The sequence below is a fragment of the Phyllobates terribilis genome, unplaced genomic scaffold, assembly GCF_046119375.1.
Source record: "Phyllobates terribilis strain yellow unplaced genomic scaffold, ASM4611937v1 Scaffold_5__5_contigs__length_657084704, whole genome shotgun sequence".
NCBI lineage: Eukaryota > Metazoa > Chordata > Amphibia > Anura > Dendrobatidae > Phyllobates > Phyllobates terribilis.
The window spans coordinates 316,259,667-316,272,743 of NW_027362765.1; the positions used below are offsets into that span (position 1 = coordinate 316,259,667).

A 13,077-nucleotide genomic window follows, 5' to 3' on the forward strand; every position below is an offset into this window, starting at 1 on the left:
AAATATAAACTACCGCAACCTCTGCTATATAAAACCCGTCCCCCTGATGCCCACCCTCCTGCTCCCTCTCTCTGGAGCACTCTGGAATGTCCGCTCTGTCTGCAATAAGCTTCATGTGATTCATGACCTCTTTACCTCTCGCAATTTCTCCTTCCTGGGCCTAACCGAAACATGGCTGACACTGCCTCCCCTGCTGCGCTATGTTACGGTGGCCTCCACTTCACCCACACTCCTTGCCCTGGTAACAGACATGGAGGAGTGGGTCTTCTCCTTTCTACCAACTGCACCTTTAACCCAATCCCTCTACCCTCCCTTATTCTCCCTTCTTTTGAAGTCCACTCTGTCTACTCTGCCTCAAACCTCCATGGGGTCGTCATATACTGACCTTCGGGCCCGGTCACTGTCTTTATTAACCATTTCTCCACCTGGCTTCTTCACTTTCTCTCTGCTGACATTCCCACCATTATCATGGGTGACTTCAACATCCCCATTGATACCCACCAGTCAGCAGCCTCCAAATTCCTGTCACTTACTTCTTCTTTTGGACTTACTCAGTGGTCCTCCTCAGCAACCCACACAGACGGACTCAGACTAGACCGTATCTACACCCGTCTCTGCTCCCTATCTAACTTCACAACCTCCCCCCTCCCTCTATCTGACCACCATCTACTCACTTTCTCATCCCTGTCCTCCTCACCTGTCACCCATATCCAGCAATTAACACACCTCCACAGAAACCTTGCACATCTAGACACTCACACACTCTCTGACTCTATTCTACCACTTGCATCCATATTGTTAGAACCCTCCTGTTTGTTTTTTTCCTTCTTGTGTTTTGCGGTCATGTGACCACCTGCCTTTATATTCCAGCTCCGCCCTTTTGGCTGTGCTGGACTTCAGTGTTTGACTGTTTTGCTAGCCATGTGCTTCTGTGCCTTTCTCTGTCAGTTCGCTTGGTCCTTCTGGGACCTCTAGTACCTTTTTGTCAGTTTGTCTTTTTGTGTTCCGCAACAACTTCTCTGTTTAGGAGGTGTCCCATTTTTTGTTCCAGTCCTTCGTTCTTTTAGGGACCCCTCCCCTTATGCTATAGGTCTTCATTCAGACTAGCCAAGGACTAAGGGTCTGTTCGCAAGGAACAGGCAGCCCGGTACATCGTAGGGATTCTGCTTATTCTTACTGTAGGGACAGCTTTCCCCTTTCTTTCCTTAATTCATGTTGCAGATCATAACACATATCCTCACGCCACGACACAGACAGCTCTACTGCCTTCTACAATGCCACTCTCGCATCAGCTATTGATGGGGTCGCCCCTCTCGTGCATGGCAGAGTGCGACAAATCAATTGACAACCTTGGCACAATAACCTCACTAAAAAGCTTCGGTAAGTGTCCAGGGTTGCGGAGCGTCTTTGGAAAAAAACACATTTGCAAAATGACTTCACTGCATTCAAACAAGCAACACTCACTTTCAAATCAGCCCTCACCTCTGCTAAACAGGCCTACTTCACAACCCTCATATCTTCCTTATCCTACAACCCCAAACAGTTATTCAACACTTTTAACTCCCTCCTCTGGCCTCCACTGCCCCCTCTGACCCCCCTCATCTCTGCAGAGGACTTTGCCACACACTTCAAAAGTAAAATAGACCAAATAAGGCAAGTCTTTATTGTTCAACCACCACATCCCCTTTGTATATCAGATCACTGCCCTTCCCCCATAACCTCCCTCTCCAACATCACTGAAGGAGAGCTTACTCATCTCCTCTCCAAATCACACCTCACCACTTGTGCACTTGACCCCATCCCATCCCACCTCCTCCCCAACCTCACTACCACACTTAACCTGGCCCTAACACAGCTCTTCAACCTATCACTAACCTCTGGTACCTTCCCTTTTGCTTTCAAACATGCCACAATCATGCCTATCCTCAAAAAGCCATCCCTCGACCCGACCGCTATGTCAAGCTATCGCCCCATATCGATGCTCCCATTTGTTTCCAACCTCCTTGAGCAGCATGTCCACGCTAAACTTTCCTCCCATTTCTCATCTAACTTGCTCTTCGACAACCCACAATCTGGTTTCTGCCCCCATCATTTCACTGAAACTGCCCTGACCAAAATAACTAACGACCTACGTACAGCCAAAGCTAATTCTCTGTACTCCTCCTTCTAGACCTGTCCTCTGCCTTTGACACAGTTGACCACTGCCTCCTACTACAGATCCTCTCTTCCTTTGGCGTCAAAGACCTTGCCCTATCCTGGATCTCCTCATTCCTTTCCAACATCACATTTAGCGTCTCCCACTCCCATACTACCTCCTCATCCCGCCCTCTCTCTGTTGGATTCCCTCAAGGCACTGTCCTAGGACCCCCACTCTTCTCCATCTATACCCTTAGCCTGGGACAACTCATAAATTCCCATGGCTTCCAGTATCATCTATACGCTGTTGACACTCAGATCTACCTCTCTGCCCCAGACGTCACCTCTCTGTGGTCCAGAGTCTGAGTGTCTCTCAGCCATATCCTCGCTTCCTAAAGCTCAATGTGGACAAAACTGAACTCATCATCTTTCCTCCATCTCGCGTATCTTCCCTACCTGATCTATCTATCACAATAAACGACATCACGCTTTCCCCTGTACTAGACCTTCGCTGCCTCAGAGTAACCCTTGACTTAGCCCTGTCCTTCAAACCTCACATCCAAGCTCTTTCCACCTTCTGTCGCCTCCAGCTCAAAAATATTTCCAGAATCCGTCCTTTCCTCAACCCTCAATCTACTAAAATGCTTGTGCATGCCCACATCATCTCCCTTCTGGACTACTGCAACGTCTTCCTCTGTGGCCTCCCTGCTAACACTCTCACACCTCTCGGGTCTGTCTTTAACTCTGCTGCCTGACTAGTTCATCTCTCTCTTAGGTACTCCTCTGCTACCCCCTGTGCAAATCTCTTCACTGGCTCCCATTTTCCCAGCTTATCCAATTCAAACTACTAACACTGACCTACAAAGCCATCCATAACCTCTCTCCTCTTTACATCTCCGAACTAATCTCCCGATATATTCCCTCATGTACTCTCCGGTCCTCCCAAGACCTCCTTCTCTCCTCCACACTTATTCGTTCTTCACCCAATTGCCTCCAAGACTTCTCCCGAATATCTCCCATCCTCTGGAATTCTGTGCCCCAACACGTCCGACTATCCACCACATTAGGATCCTTCAGACGGAACTTGAACACCCATCTCTTCAAGAAATCTTACGGCCTGCAATCACTGTGCTGCCACCTCAACACCACCAGCTGCTGCCTCACCAACACTGGAGCTGCTGCAACCCCCCACCATCCTGTAGAATGTAAGCCCACAAAGGCAGGGTCCTCTTCCCTCTGTAGCAGTCTATCATTGTTAGTTTCTTTACTGTAAGTGATATGTATTTGGTATGTAACCCTTTCTCATGTACAGCACCATGGAATCAATGGTGCTATATACATAAATAATAATAATATACTTTTACTGTGGTTTTAGGTGAAATTACAGGTACTCTTTAATAAAACACAATACAGTAATAGAAAAAGATAGACGATAGAGCGGCAATCCTAGCAACCCTAGCTGAAAAAATAACACTTTTTTTTTAAACTGCATTGTATGTGGTATATAAAAAAACAATCCCATTCCTCCATTAAAAATAGTAAAACAAATGAATTTACATATTTGAAAAACATTGTTTGCATTATCTAAAGTAATATTTTATCTTAGAACACAGGTAATCTGTCTGCAGGTCTTTGCTATGTAATCTGAGAGCAGCATAGTGTAGTGGCTGAGAGCCTGATTTGTCTAGGCTGTATGTTGCTGTTTCAATTAAATCAGTGTTTTATCACCAGGAGATTATCACTGCATGACTAGGTGTCTGTGCCTTCTGGTCCAACCACACCACTGATTAGCAGCTTTCTGCCAATTTACAGTTTACATAGGAAACTGCTAATCAGAAGCGTTGGGCAGGGCTGTACACAGAAAGCTGTCAATCAGTGGTGTGGGCGGGGTTATACGCAGCTCAACATTCTAAGCTCTGCTAGATCTACAGCCGAGAAAACAGACTTTATCACAACTGCTGCACCCAGTAAATTAAGCGATACATCACTGGAATCAGGGTCTCTGTATCTACATTATGCTACTGTTAGATTACATAGCAAAAACATGCTGACAGTTTCCCTTTGAAGAATAAACAAAAGTATTAAAAAAAAACAATTTGGAAATTGTATTAAATTCTTAAATATAAAAGATGATTTATGAATTTAAATGTTTGTTTTTTCTGTTGTACAGATGGTTCTAAGAACAAATTACAAAAGCCACCTCCTAGGTATATTGAAGATGAGGAAACGGAGGAAGATGAGGTAGTAAGTGGTTCATTGGAGCTATGAGTTTGATATGTTAGGCTGAACTTTAGTAGTTTCAAGTTCCTATTATAAATAATCGGCACCATAGTGTGTTTTTCAAGGGGTTGTCCAGTCAATACCGATAAGTCTGCAGTCATTGTGTGACTGCAGACTTATCAATCCCCTGAGCGCACGCACTGTGCACTGCGGGGATTTGCCAATTTCAGACGCGGTAATGGAGGGTATGTATGAGTTATACATACTCCCGGCCACTTGAGTTGATAAATTGCCGAGACCTGAAGGCCCAAAATTGGGCAGATTATATGGGTAATGTAGAAATTTCTGAATTTAATTGTGTGGCCAAGAAAGATAATACAAATTACCATATTTTTCAGACTATAGGACGCACCTAAGTTTAGACAAAACAAAACAGGAAAAAAATATTTCACAATTAAGCTTCTATGATGATCGAATAAGTAGGAATTGGGTGAGGTAACACTTAGTCTATATGCACACATTGAGTATTTGTAGCAGATTTTTATGCACCAAATACCAGCCTTGGCAGAAAAAACGCTGCGAAAAATATGCAGATTTTTACTTCCATATTTTACCATTCATTTGAATGGGTGAAAAACATGGCTGAACCGCTGAAAGAACTAACATGCATCAGATTTGAAGAAAAAAAAAAAATTCAAATCTGCAAGGAAAAAATAAGCATGCGCATGAGATTTCAGAAATTTGCTGGTGCTGTAAAATGCTGCATTTTTTCTGCGGTAAAAACGCGGCAAAGAATGCATTGTGTGAATAAGCCCTAAATGACTTTAGAAAAACAGTCAGTTTTGCATTTCATATTGCAATGCATGAATGGAGGTTTAAAAAGAGCAGAAGAGGGGACCTCAAGTAGTGTTTGTGCAGTTACATTAAGCCCTAAACTTCCTATGTATAGATGATTAGGTAACATCACATGAAGAATGAATGCCTGGCACGGACAGCATGAGTTTGATGATTCCCTTGTCGGGTACTTTCTAAACAATGACATACCGTAATGAAGATGTACCATAAAATGTTGCAGTTCCATTGTAATTTCTTATCAAAAGAGCATAAGATCGTCTATCATGTTCTTGTTTATTTTGTGTCTCCTAGGACAATGATATTAGTGGTCTAAAAATTATTAATTCTGAAGAAATTAAATCCTGCATCAAAATTAAGAAAGAAGAGGTTGCATCAAATATCTGTTCAGGTGTGTGGTAAAGTTTGCTTTGTTTTCCTGCTTCAGCTTCTAGTTTGGATAATCTCTGATTGTCTACTTTATTGCTAAATACTGCCTGATCATGGAGTCCAGCAGAATGGGGGATACTCTTTAGTGTCTTTCTGCCCTGTCTTGTAAATGGAGGTCCTAGGAGACAGAATCCTCTTTGTAATGTCAATATTATCTAGTTAGTTAGTCAATATTATCTAGAAAGTTTTAAGGATAGGGGTTGTCCACCATTGATGACCACTTTTTAAGGTGCTGTATTCTAAGGCTGTGTGCCCACGATGCGTTTTTAATGTGTTTCTGCAGCGTTTTTGCAGCTGCAGAAACGCATTAAAAACGCATGGAAGAAGGTCTGCCATGTTCCCCAATGATAATCCGCATGTGACTTGTCACGCAACGCTGACGTCGGCAGGTCTTTCAATTCACCGCTGCCGGCAGCCGGGACCGAGCGAAACAAGCCAGCACGGGCCATCAGAGGGTAAGTATATATTTCTTTTTTTATTTTTAACCACTCTCTCGGTCACACTATATAAATCCATGCCGTTGCATGGATTTATATAGTGTGACCAAGTTGTCAAGCACTTTCCAAGTGATGCTAAAATCGCCTGGAAAAGCGCTTGTCAACCTGCATGCGGAAATGCATGTGAAGAACGCTTCACTTCTGCTTGTCCCTGGCAGGAAAAACGCATGTACAATCCACATGTACAATCCGCATGTAAAATCCGCATGTACAATCCGCATGTACAATCCGCATGTACAATCCGCATGTACAATCCGCATGTACAATCCGCATGTACAATCCGCATGTATAATCCGCATGTACAATCCACATGTACAATCCGCATGTACAATCCGCATGTACAATCCGCATGTACAATCCGCATGTACAATCCGCATGTACAATCCGCATGTACAATCCGCATGTACAATCCGCATGTACAATCCGCATGTACAATCCGCATGTACAATCCACATGTACAGCCCGCATGTACAGCCCGCATGTACAATCCGCATGTACAATCCGCATGTACAATCCGCATGTACAATCCACATGTACAGCCCGCATGTACAGCCCGCATGTACAATCCGCATGTACAGCCCGCATGTACAATCCGCATGTACAATCCGCATGTACAATCCGCATGTACAATCCACATGTACAGCCCGCATGTACAGCCCGCATGTACAATCCGCATGTACAGCCCGCATGTACAATCCGCATGTACAATCCGCATGTACAATCCGCATGTACAATCCGCATGTGTTTTTTCTGCCAGGGAGATGCAGAAACGATCAGGAAAAATCCGGAGCATTTCTGCATTGTGGGCACATAGCCTAAGGGGCAACTTCTTGCGTGATATTAGAACACGTCGTCCGTGACTCTCTCCACCATAAAAAAAAATAAATGGAGCCACAGGTGAAAGAATATGGGCCAGGAGAAAACAAAACAGGAGAAATATAGTAACTGATTCCCGACCAGCGACAAAAATATATATTGCAGCCCGGGTGCTAGTTCCTACTCTGTTACATACATGTTTGTCAGGCTGATCTTGTGAGTGCTATAAGTGCACCCAGGAGAATAGGGACAGGAGTAAGGCTAAATTACTTAGTCCTGCTTCTGCAGGGATCAGTGCTAATGCCAGTCCTGGCAGTTTAACTCTCCACATGCCATGGTCAACAGTGACCTCTGAATCTAAGCAATTAGCCAGAGGGAGTGGGCTCCCTTTGTCACCCATGGACCCTCCCCTGCCTAACAATGGACCCTTGGCTGCCATGTTACTATGCCTATTAGACCCTGCCTTTTGCATAGACCACCTATCGTTGTTTTGTGGAAGTATTGCACTGTATTATATGAGCGATCGAGCTCACTGAAGTTCAAGTTCTCTAGTGGGACTAAAATAAAAAGTGAAATAAAAAGAAAATGTTTAATATATATAAAAAACAATTAAACGCAAAAAAACTTTTTCCCACTAATATTTTATATTGTAGAAATATAAAAAGAAAAGAGAATTTCACATCATTTGTACCCCTGCGTCTGTAACAACTTGACCTACTCAATTACCATATTTAACCCCTTCCTGACATGTGATGTAAAAATATGTCAGAGGTTGGGTCCCTTTGTCAATCTCTGACAGTGGCATTTAAAATGAACCTCTCACATGATAAAATGCTATTGACCTGCAGATATAGGGTTAATAGCATTCTGAACCTGCCTGGCGCCTTCACTTAGAGCCCCGCTGCCGGGAGGAAATGGACTTTATTCCTCCTGGCAGCGTTCCTGTTTCAGTCTCGGGGCCGGCGCTGGTACTGGTTCAGTCGCCGCTCTGTATACAGAAAGAGGCTGCTGTAACAGCGCCCCCGGCCCTGAGTGATAGCCGGCCCTAATGATGAGCCCCTGTCAGTCAGTGCTGGGGGCACGGTTACAACCGCCGCTCCCTATACACAGGGCAGTGACTGAACCCACGCTGGCTCCCCCCCCCCCGAGACTGAAGCACATGCTGCCGGGAGGAATAAAGTTCCTTCCGGCAACGGGGCTCTAAATGCTGGCGCCAGACAGGTTCAGATTGCTATTAACCTGAAGATTAACCCCATATCTGAAGGTTAATAGTTTTTTTTTCACGTGTTTGCACTTTGCAAATATAGCAAAATCTAAAGAAAAATATATTAATCTGCTATTGTGGTAATCGTACTGATCCACAGAATAAAGTTAACCTGTCCTTTATGCTGCACGGTGAATGACATATCCCTCCTACCGCTAAAAAATGGCAGAATTGCAATAAAAAAGTCATGTGTACTCCATTATGTACCAATGAAAACTTTCATTCACCTCACAAAACAAAAGCTGACCTAACATCTATCAGTTTAGTTCAATAGAAAAACGATATCACAGCCATGGAAGATTTTTCCTTTTAAAGAGGTAGTCCACTACTAGGACAACTCCTTCTCAATCTGAGTGTTTGCCCCCGTTAAAATAAAAACACTTATACTCGCCTACCGTGTTGGCGCTGTTCCAGCGGTGTCGGCACTCACTCTCCCGTGAGGTGTTTCGGCACAGGGCTCACGTGACGTGACTTCTCTCTCCACACCTTCAGACGCTTAAAGCGCACCTGTCAGCAGGAAGTGTGCGGTAGCCGCAGTTCTGACTTCCTTTTAATTACTTAACCGTTAAGTAATAACAGGAAGTCAGAGCTGCGGCTCTGTTCACTTCCTGTCAATTGCTTAAAGTGCACCTGTCAGCAGGATTGTGCTCCATAAACTACATACACGTCAGGTGGGTGACATTATACTGATTATAATGATACCTTGGTTGATGAAATCCGTCCAGTGATTCTTGTGTAATCTTTACATTCAGTTTGGAGATAATGATATGCCCATGCTCCGGGCGGCCTGTGGGGGGCGCTCTATCTGGTGATTTGCTTACATATTCATCTGTATACTCTTATGGCAGGTCACTGTTCCTTCATTGACCTGCCTCCTATTTTACCTAGCCCCGCACTACTAGATGCATTATGTAAAATAGGAGGCAGGTCAGTGAAGGCACAGTTTGCTGTCATAAGAGCATACAGATGAATAAGTAATCAGAGCACCAGATAGAGCGCCCCCCCACAGGCCGCCCCGAAGCACGAGCATATCTTTATCTCCAAACTGAAAGTAAAGATTACATAAGAACCACAGGACTGATTTCATCAACCAAGGTATCATTTTAATCAATGTAATGTCGCCCACCTGGCAGTTTATGTAGTTTACTGAGCACAATCCTGCTGACAGGTACTCTTTAAGTAATTGACAGGAAGTGAACTGAGCCGCAGCTCTGACTTCCTGTTATTACTTAACGGTTAAGTAATTAAAAGGAAGTCAGAACTGCGGCTACCGCGTATTTCCTGTCAATTACCTTAGCGTTCAAAGGCGTGGAGAGGGAAGCCAACACTGTTTTGGCACAGGGCACACATGATGTTAACACCTCTCTTGAGCCCCAGGAGAGTGAGTGCCAACACAGCTGGAACAGCGCCAGCACGGGAAGTGAGTATGTTGTTTTTTTTTTTTAACGGGGCAAACATTCAGATTGAGAATGGGTTGTCCTTGTAGTGGACAACCCTTTTAATTTGTATAGATGCACCTTGTGACCCTAAGGTCTTGTCATTGACCAGTGGAACCAGGAGCTGTCTGTGTTGTAAGACCACATACACCCTTAGCTTAGAGTACCATCTCTGTCGCAGATTCTATCATTTGTACCTGAACAAGTTGTGCAGCATGCTGTACTGTCTTTTTCAGATTAAATTACACCATTACCACATCTGTCATTTTATTTTTTTTGTTATAAATCCAGCCTTAAAGGGAACATGTCATCAAAAAAATGACTTATTGTCTATATTAAATATATTTTTTGACTTCTTCCCTTTTTAACATAAGACATACTATTATGTTGAAGTAGGTGTATGGAGCCATACCCATCAGACGCGACGTGTTACACAGCTGGCACCTACCTGTAACAGCAGCCACTGGAGCTTGCTTCAGTCACTGCTGATAAATGCTGCAGACAGTGGCTTCTAAATGTTTAAGTGGCTAGATGCCATTGTGTGCCCCACACGTGATTGCAGGGTGCTGATTGGTGGCTATTGAAGGCTGAGCTTTATAGGAGAATGTCAATTGCACTTTATACTGAAATGCTGTAGTTTTGCCATATATAGAAAAAGCGATTCAAAAAATAAACAGAATTTTGCAAGTTTTCCCACCTACAAAGAATGGAGAGGTCTGTAATTTTTATCATAGGTACACTTCAACTGTAAGAGACAGAATCTTAAAAAAATCCAGAAAATCACATTGTTTGATTTTTACATAATTAATTTGCATTTTATTGCATGAAATAAGTATTTGATACAATAGAAAAACAGAACTTAATATTTGGTACAGAAACCTTTGTTTGCAATTACAGAGGTCAGACATTTCCTGTAGTTCTTGACCAAGTTTGCACACAGTGCAGCAGGGGTTTTGACCCACTCTTCCATACAGATCGTCTCCAGATCTTTCAGGTTTCGGGACGACTGTCGCTGGGCAACATTGAGTTCGAGCTCCCTCCAAAGATTTTCTATTGGGTTCAGGTCTGGAGACTGGCTTTGCCACTCCAAGACCTTGAAATGCTTCTTACAGAGCCACTCATTAGTTACCCTGGCTGTGTATTTCATTCCATTGTCATGCTGGAAGACCCAGCCACGACCCATCTTCAATGCTCTTACTGAGGGAAGGAGGTTGTAGGCCAAAATCTTACGAAACATGACTCCATCCATCCTCCCTTCAATATGGTGAAGTCGTCCTGTCCTCTTTGCAGAAAACCACCCTCAAAATATGATGTTTCCCCCACCATGCTTCACAGTTGGGACGGTGTTCTTGGGGTTGTATTCATTCTTCTTCCTCCAAACATGGCGCGTGGAGTTGATACCAAAAAATTCTATTTTGATCTCATCTGACTTCATGACCTTCTCCTATGCCTCCTCTGGATCATCCAGATGATCATTGTTAAGCTTCAAATGGGCGTGAGCAGCGGGACCTTGCGTGCCCTGCGGGATTTTAATCCATGACGGCGTAACGTGTTACTAACAGTAATGTTTGAGACTCTGTTCCCAGCTCTCATCAGGTCATTGGCCAGGTCCTCGCGTGTAATTCTGGGCTGATTCATGACCTTTCTCAGAATCATCCTTACCTCACGAGGTCAGGTCTTGCATGGAGTCCCAAACTGAGGAAGATTGATAGTCATCTTGTGTTTCTTACATTTTCTAATAATTGTGCCAACAGTTGTTGCTTTCTCACCAAGCTGCTTGCCTATTGTCCTGTAGCCCACCCCAGCCTTGTGCAGATCTACAATTTTGTCTCTGGTGTCCCCTTAGACAGTTCTTTGGTCTTGGCCATGATGGAGAGGTTGGCGTGTGATTGATTTGTGTGTGGACAGGTGTCTTTTATACAGGTAATGAGTTCAAACTGGTGCAATTAATACAGGTAATGAGTGCAGAGTAGGAGGGCTTCTTAAAGAAAACTAACAGGTCTGTGAGAGCCAGAAATCTTGCTGATTGGTAGGTGATCAAATACTTATTTCATGCAATAAAGGGCAAATTAATTATGTGGGTTATGTAAAAATCATACAATTTGATTTAGTGGTTTTTATTTTTAGATTTTCTCTCCCACAGTTGAAGTGTACCTACGATAAAAATTACAGAACTCTCCATTCTTTGTAGGTGGAAAAACTTGCAAAATCGTCAGTGTATCAAATACTTATTTTCCCCACTGTATATATGTATATATGCCAGGGGAATCATATTGCCCTCTCATTTTTACTGCACACTGTAAAAACAAAACCCACGATTCAGTGGTGAAGTTGCATTATTTCTTTTGTTGTTGTACACCACTTGTATTTTTTTTCTGTTTTTCAGCACCTTATATAGTAAAGTGTATGTAGTAAAGTGGAAGGTGTAAATCAAAATTACAACTCGTCTCACAAAACAATAAGCGCTCATTAGGCTTTGTCGACAGAAAAAAAAAAATAGGGCTCTTGAATAAAGAGAGGAATAATGAAAGTGCAAAACTGGGAAAACAATTAAAACTGCCTGCTCATGAAGGGGTTAATGATGTTTGGTTATATTTTCCATATCACTATATTTAAAAAAAAAAAAATCCTGAATCTTGCAATTTTCACTTCTTGTTCTGTAGAGATCACTTTTATTGTTCTCATGTGCACCTTCTTACAAATAGATAGTGCGGATCTTACCTGACGATGGGTAATGATCACAGCTCCCCTCTACCCTCTCTCTGCAAAACATGCCAAGAACCCTCAAAGCTCATCAACATCTCTAGTCTATTGTTTCCAATTCCTCTATGTGGGAAAGTAAAGCATATGGCTAAATGTTCTTAAAGGCAATGTGTCATCAGAAATGTAATTATTGTTTGAAGGGGTTGTCAATTAGTGGACAGCACCACTGTACATCATTATACACTGCTCAAAAAAAATAAAGGGAACACTCAAATAACACATCCTAGATCTGAATGAATGAAATATTCTCATTGAATACTTTGTTCTGTATAAAGCTGAATGTGCTGACAACAAAATCACACAAAAATCATCAATGGAAATTAAATTTATTAACCAATGGAGGCCTGGATTTGGAGTCACCCCCAATATTAAAGTGGAAAAACACACTACAGGCTGATCCAACTTTGATTTAATGTCCTTAAAAGAAGTCAAAATGAGGCTCAGTATTGTGTGTGGCCTCCACATGCCTGTATGACCTCCCTACAACGCCTGGGCATGCTCCTGATGAGGTTGCGGATGGTCTCCTGTAGGATCTCCTCCCAGACCTGGACTAAAGCATCCGCCAACTCCTGGACAGTCTGTGGTGCAACGTGACGTTGGTGGATGGAGCGAGACATGATGTCCCAGATATGCTCAATCGGATTCAGGTCTGGGGAACGGGCGG

The 13,077-nt window shown here is 43.2% G+C and overlaps 1 protein-coding gene across 5 annotated transcripts in view; it reads left to right on the forward strand.

Moving 5' to 3' along the window:
- The window catches only part of LOC141273094 (uncharacterized), a 91,108-nt gene that overhangs the window by 73,062 nt on the left and 4,969 nt on the right, over window positions 1-13,077 (forward strand). For 4 of the 5 annotated variants that reach the window (XM_073684472.1, XM_073684469.1, XM_073684470.1 and 1 more), the window contains 2 exons: window positions 4,307-4,380; window positions 5,503-5,599. In XM_073684472.1, coding sequence (XP_073540573.1) covers window positions 4,307-4,380; window positions 5,503-5,599 — 171 coding nt within the window. The remainder of the gene's footprint in view (window positions 1-4,306; window positions 4,381-5,502; window positions 5,600-13,077) is intronic. The other variant, XM_073684471.1, reaches the window with a different exon arrangement.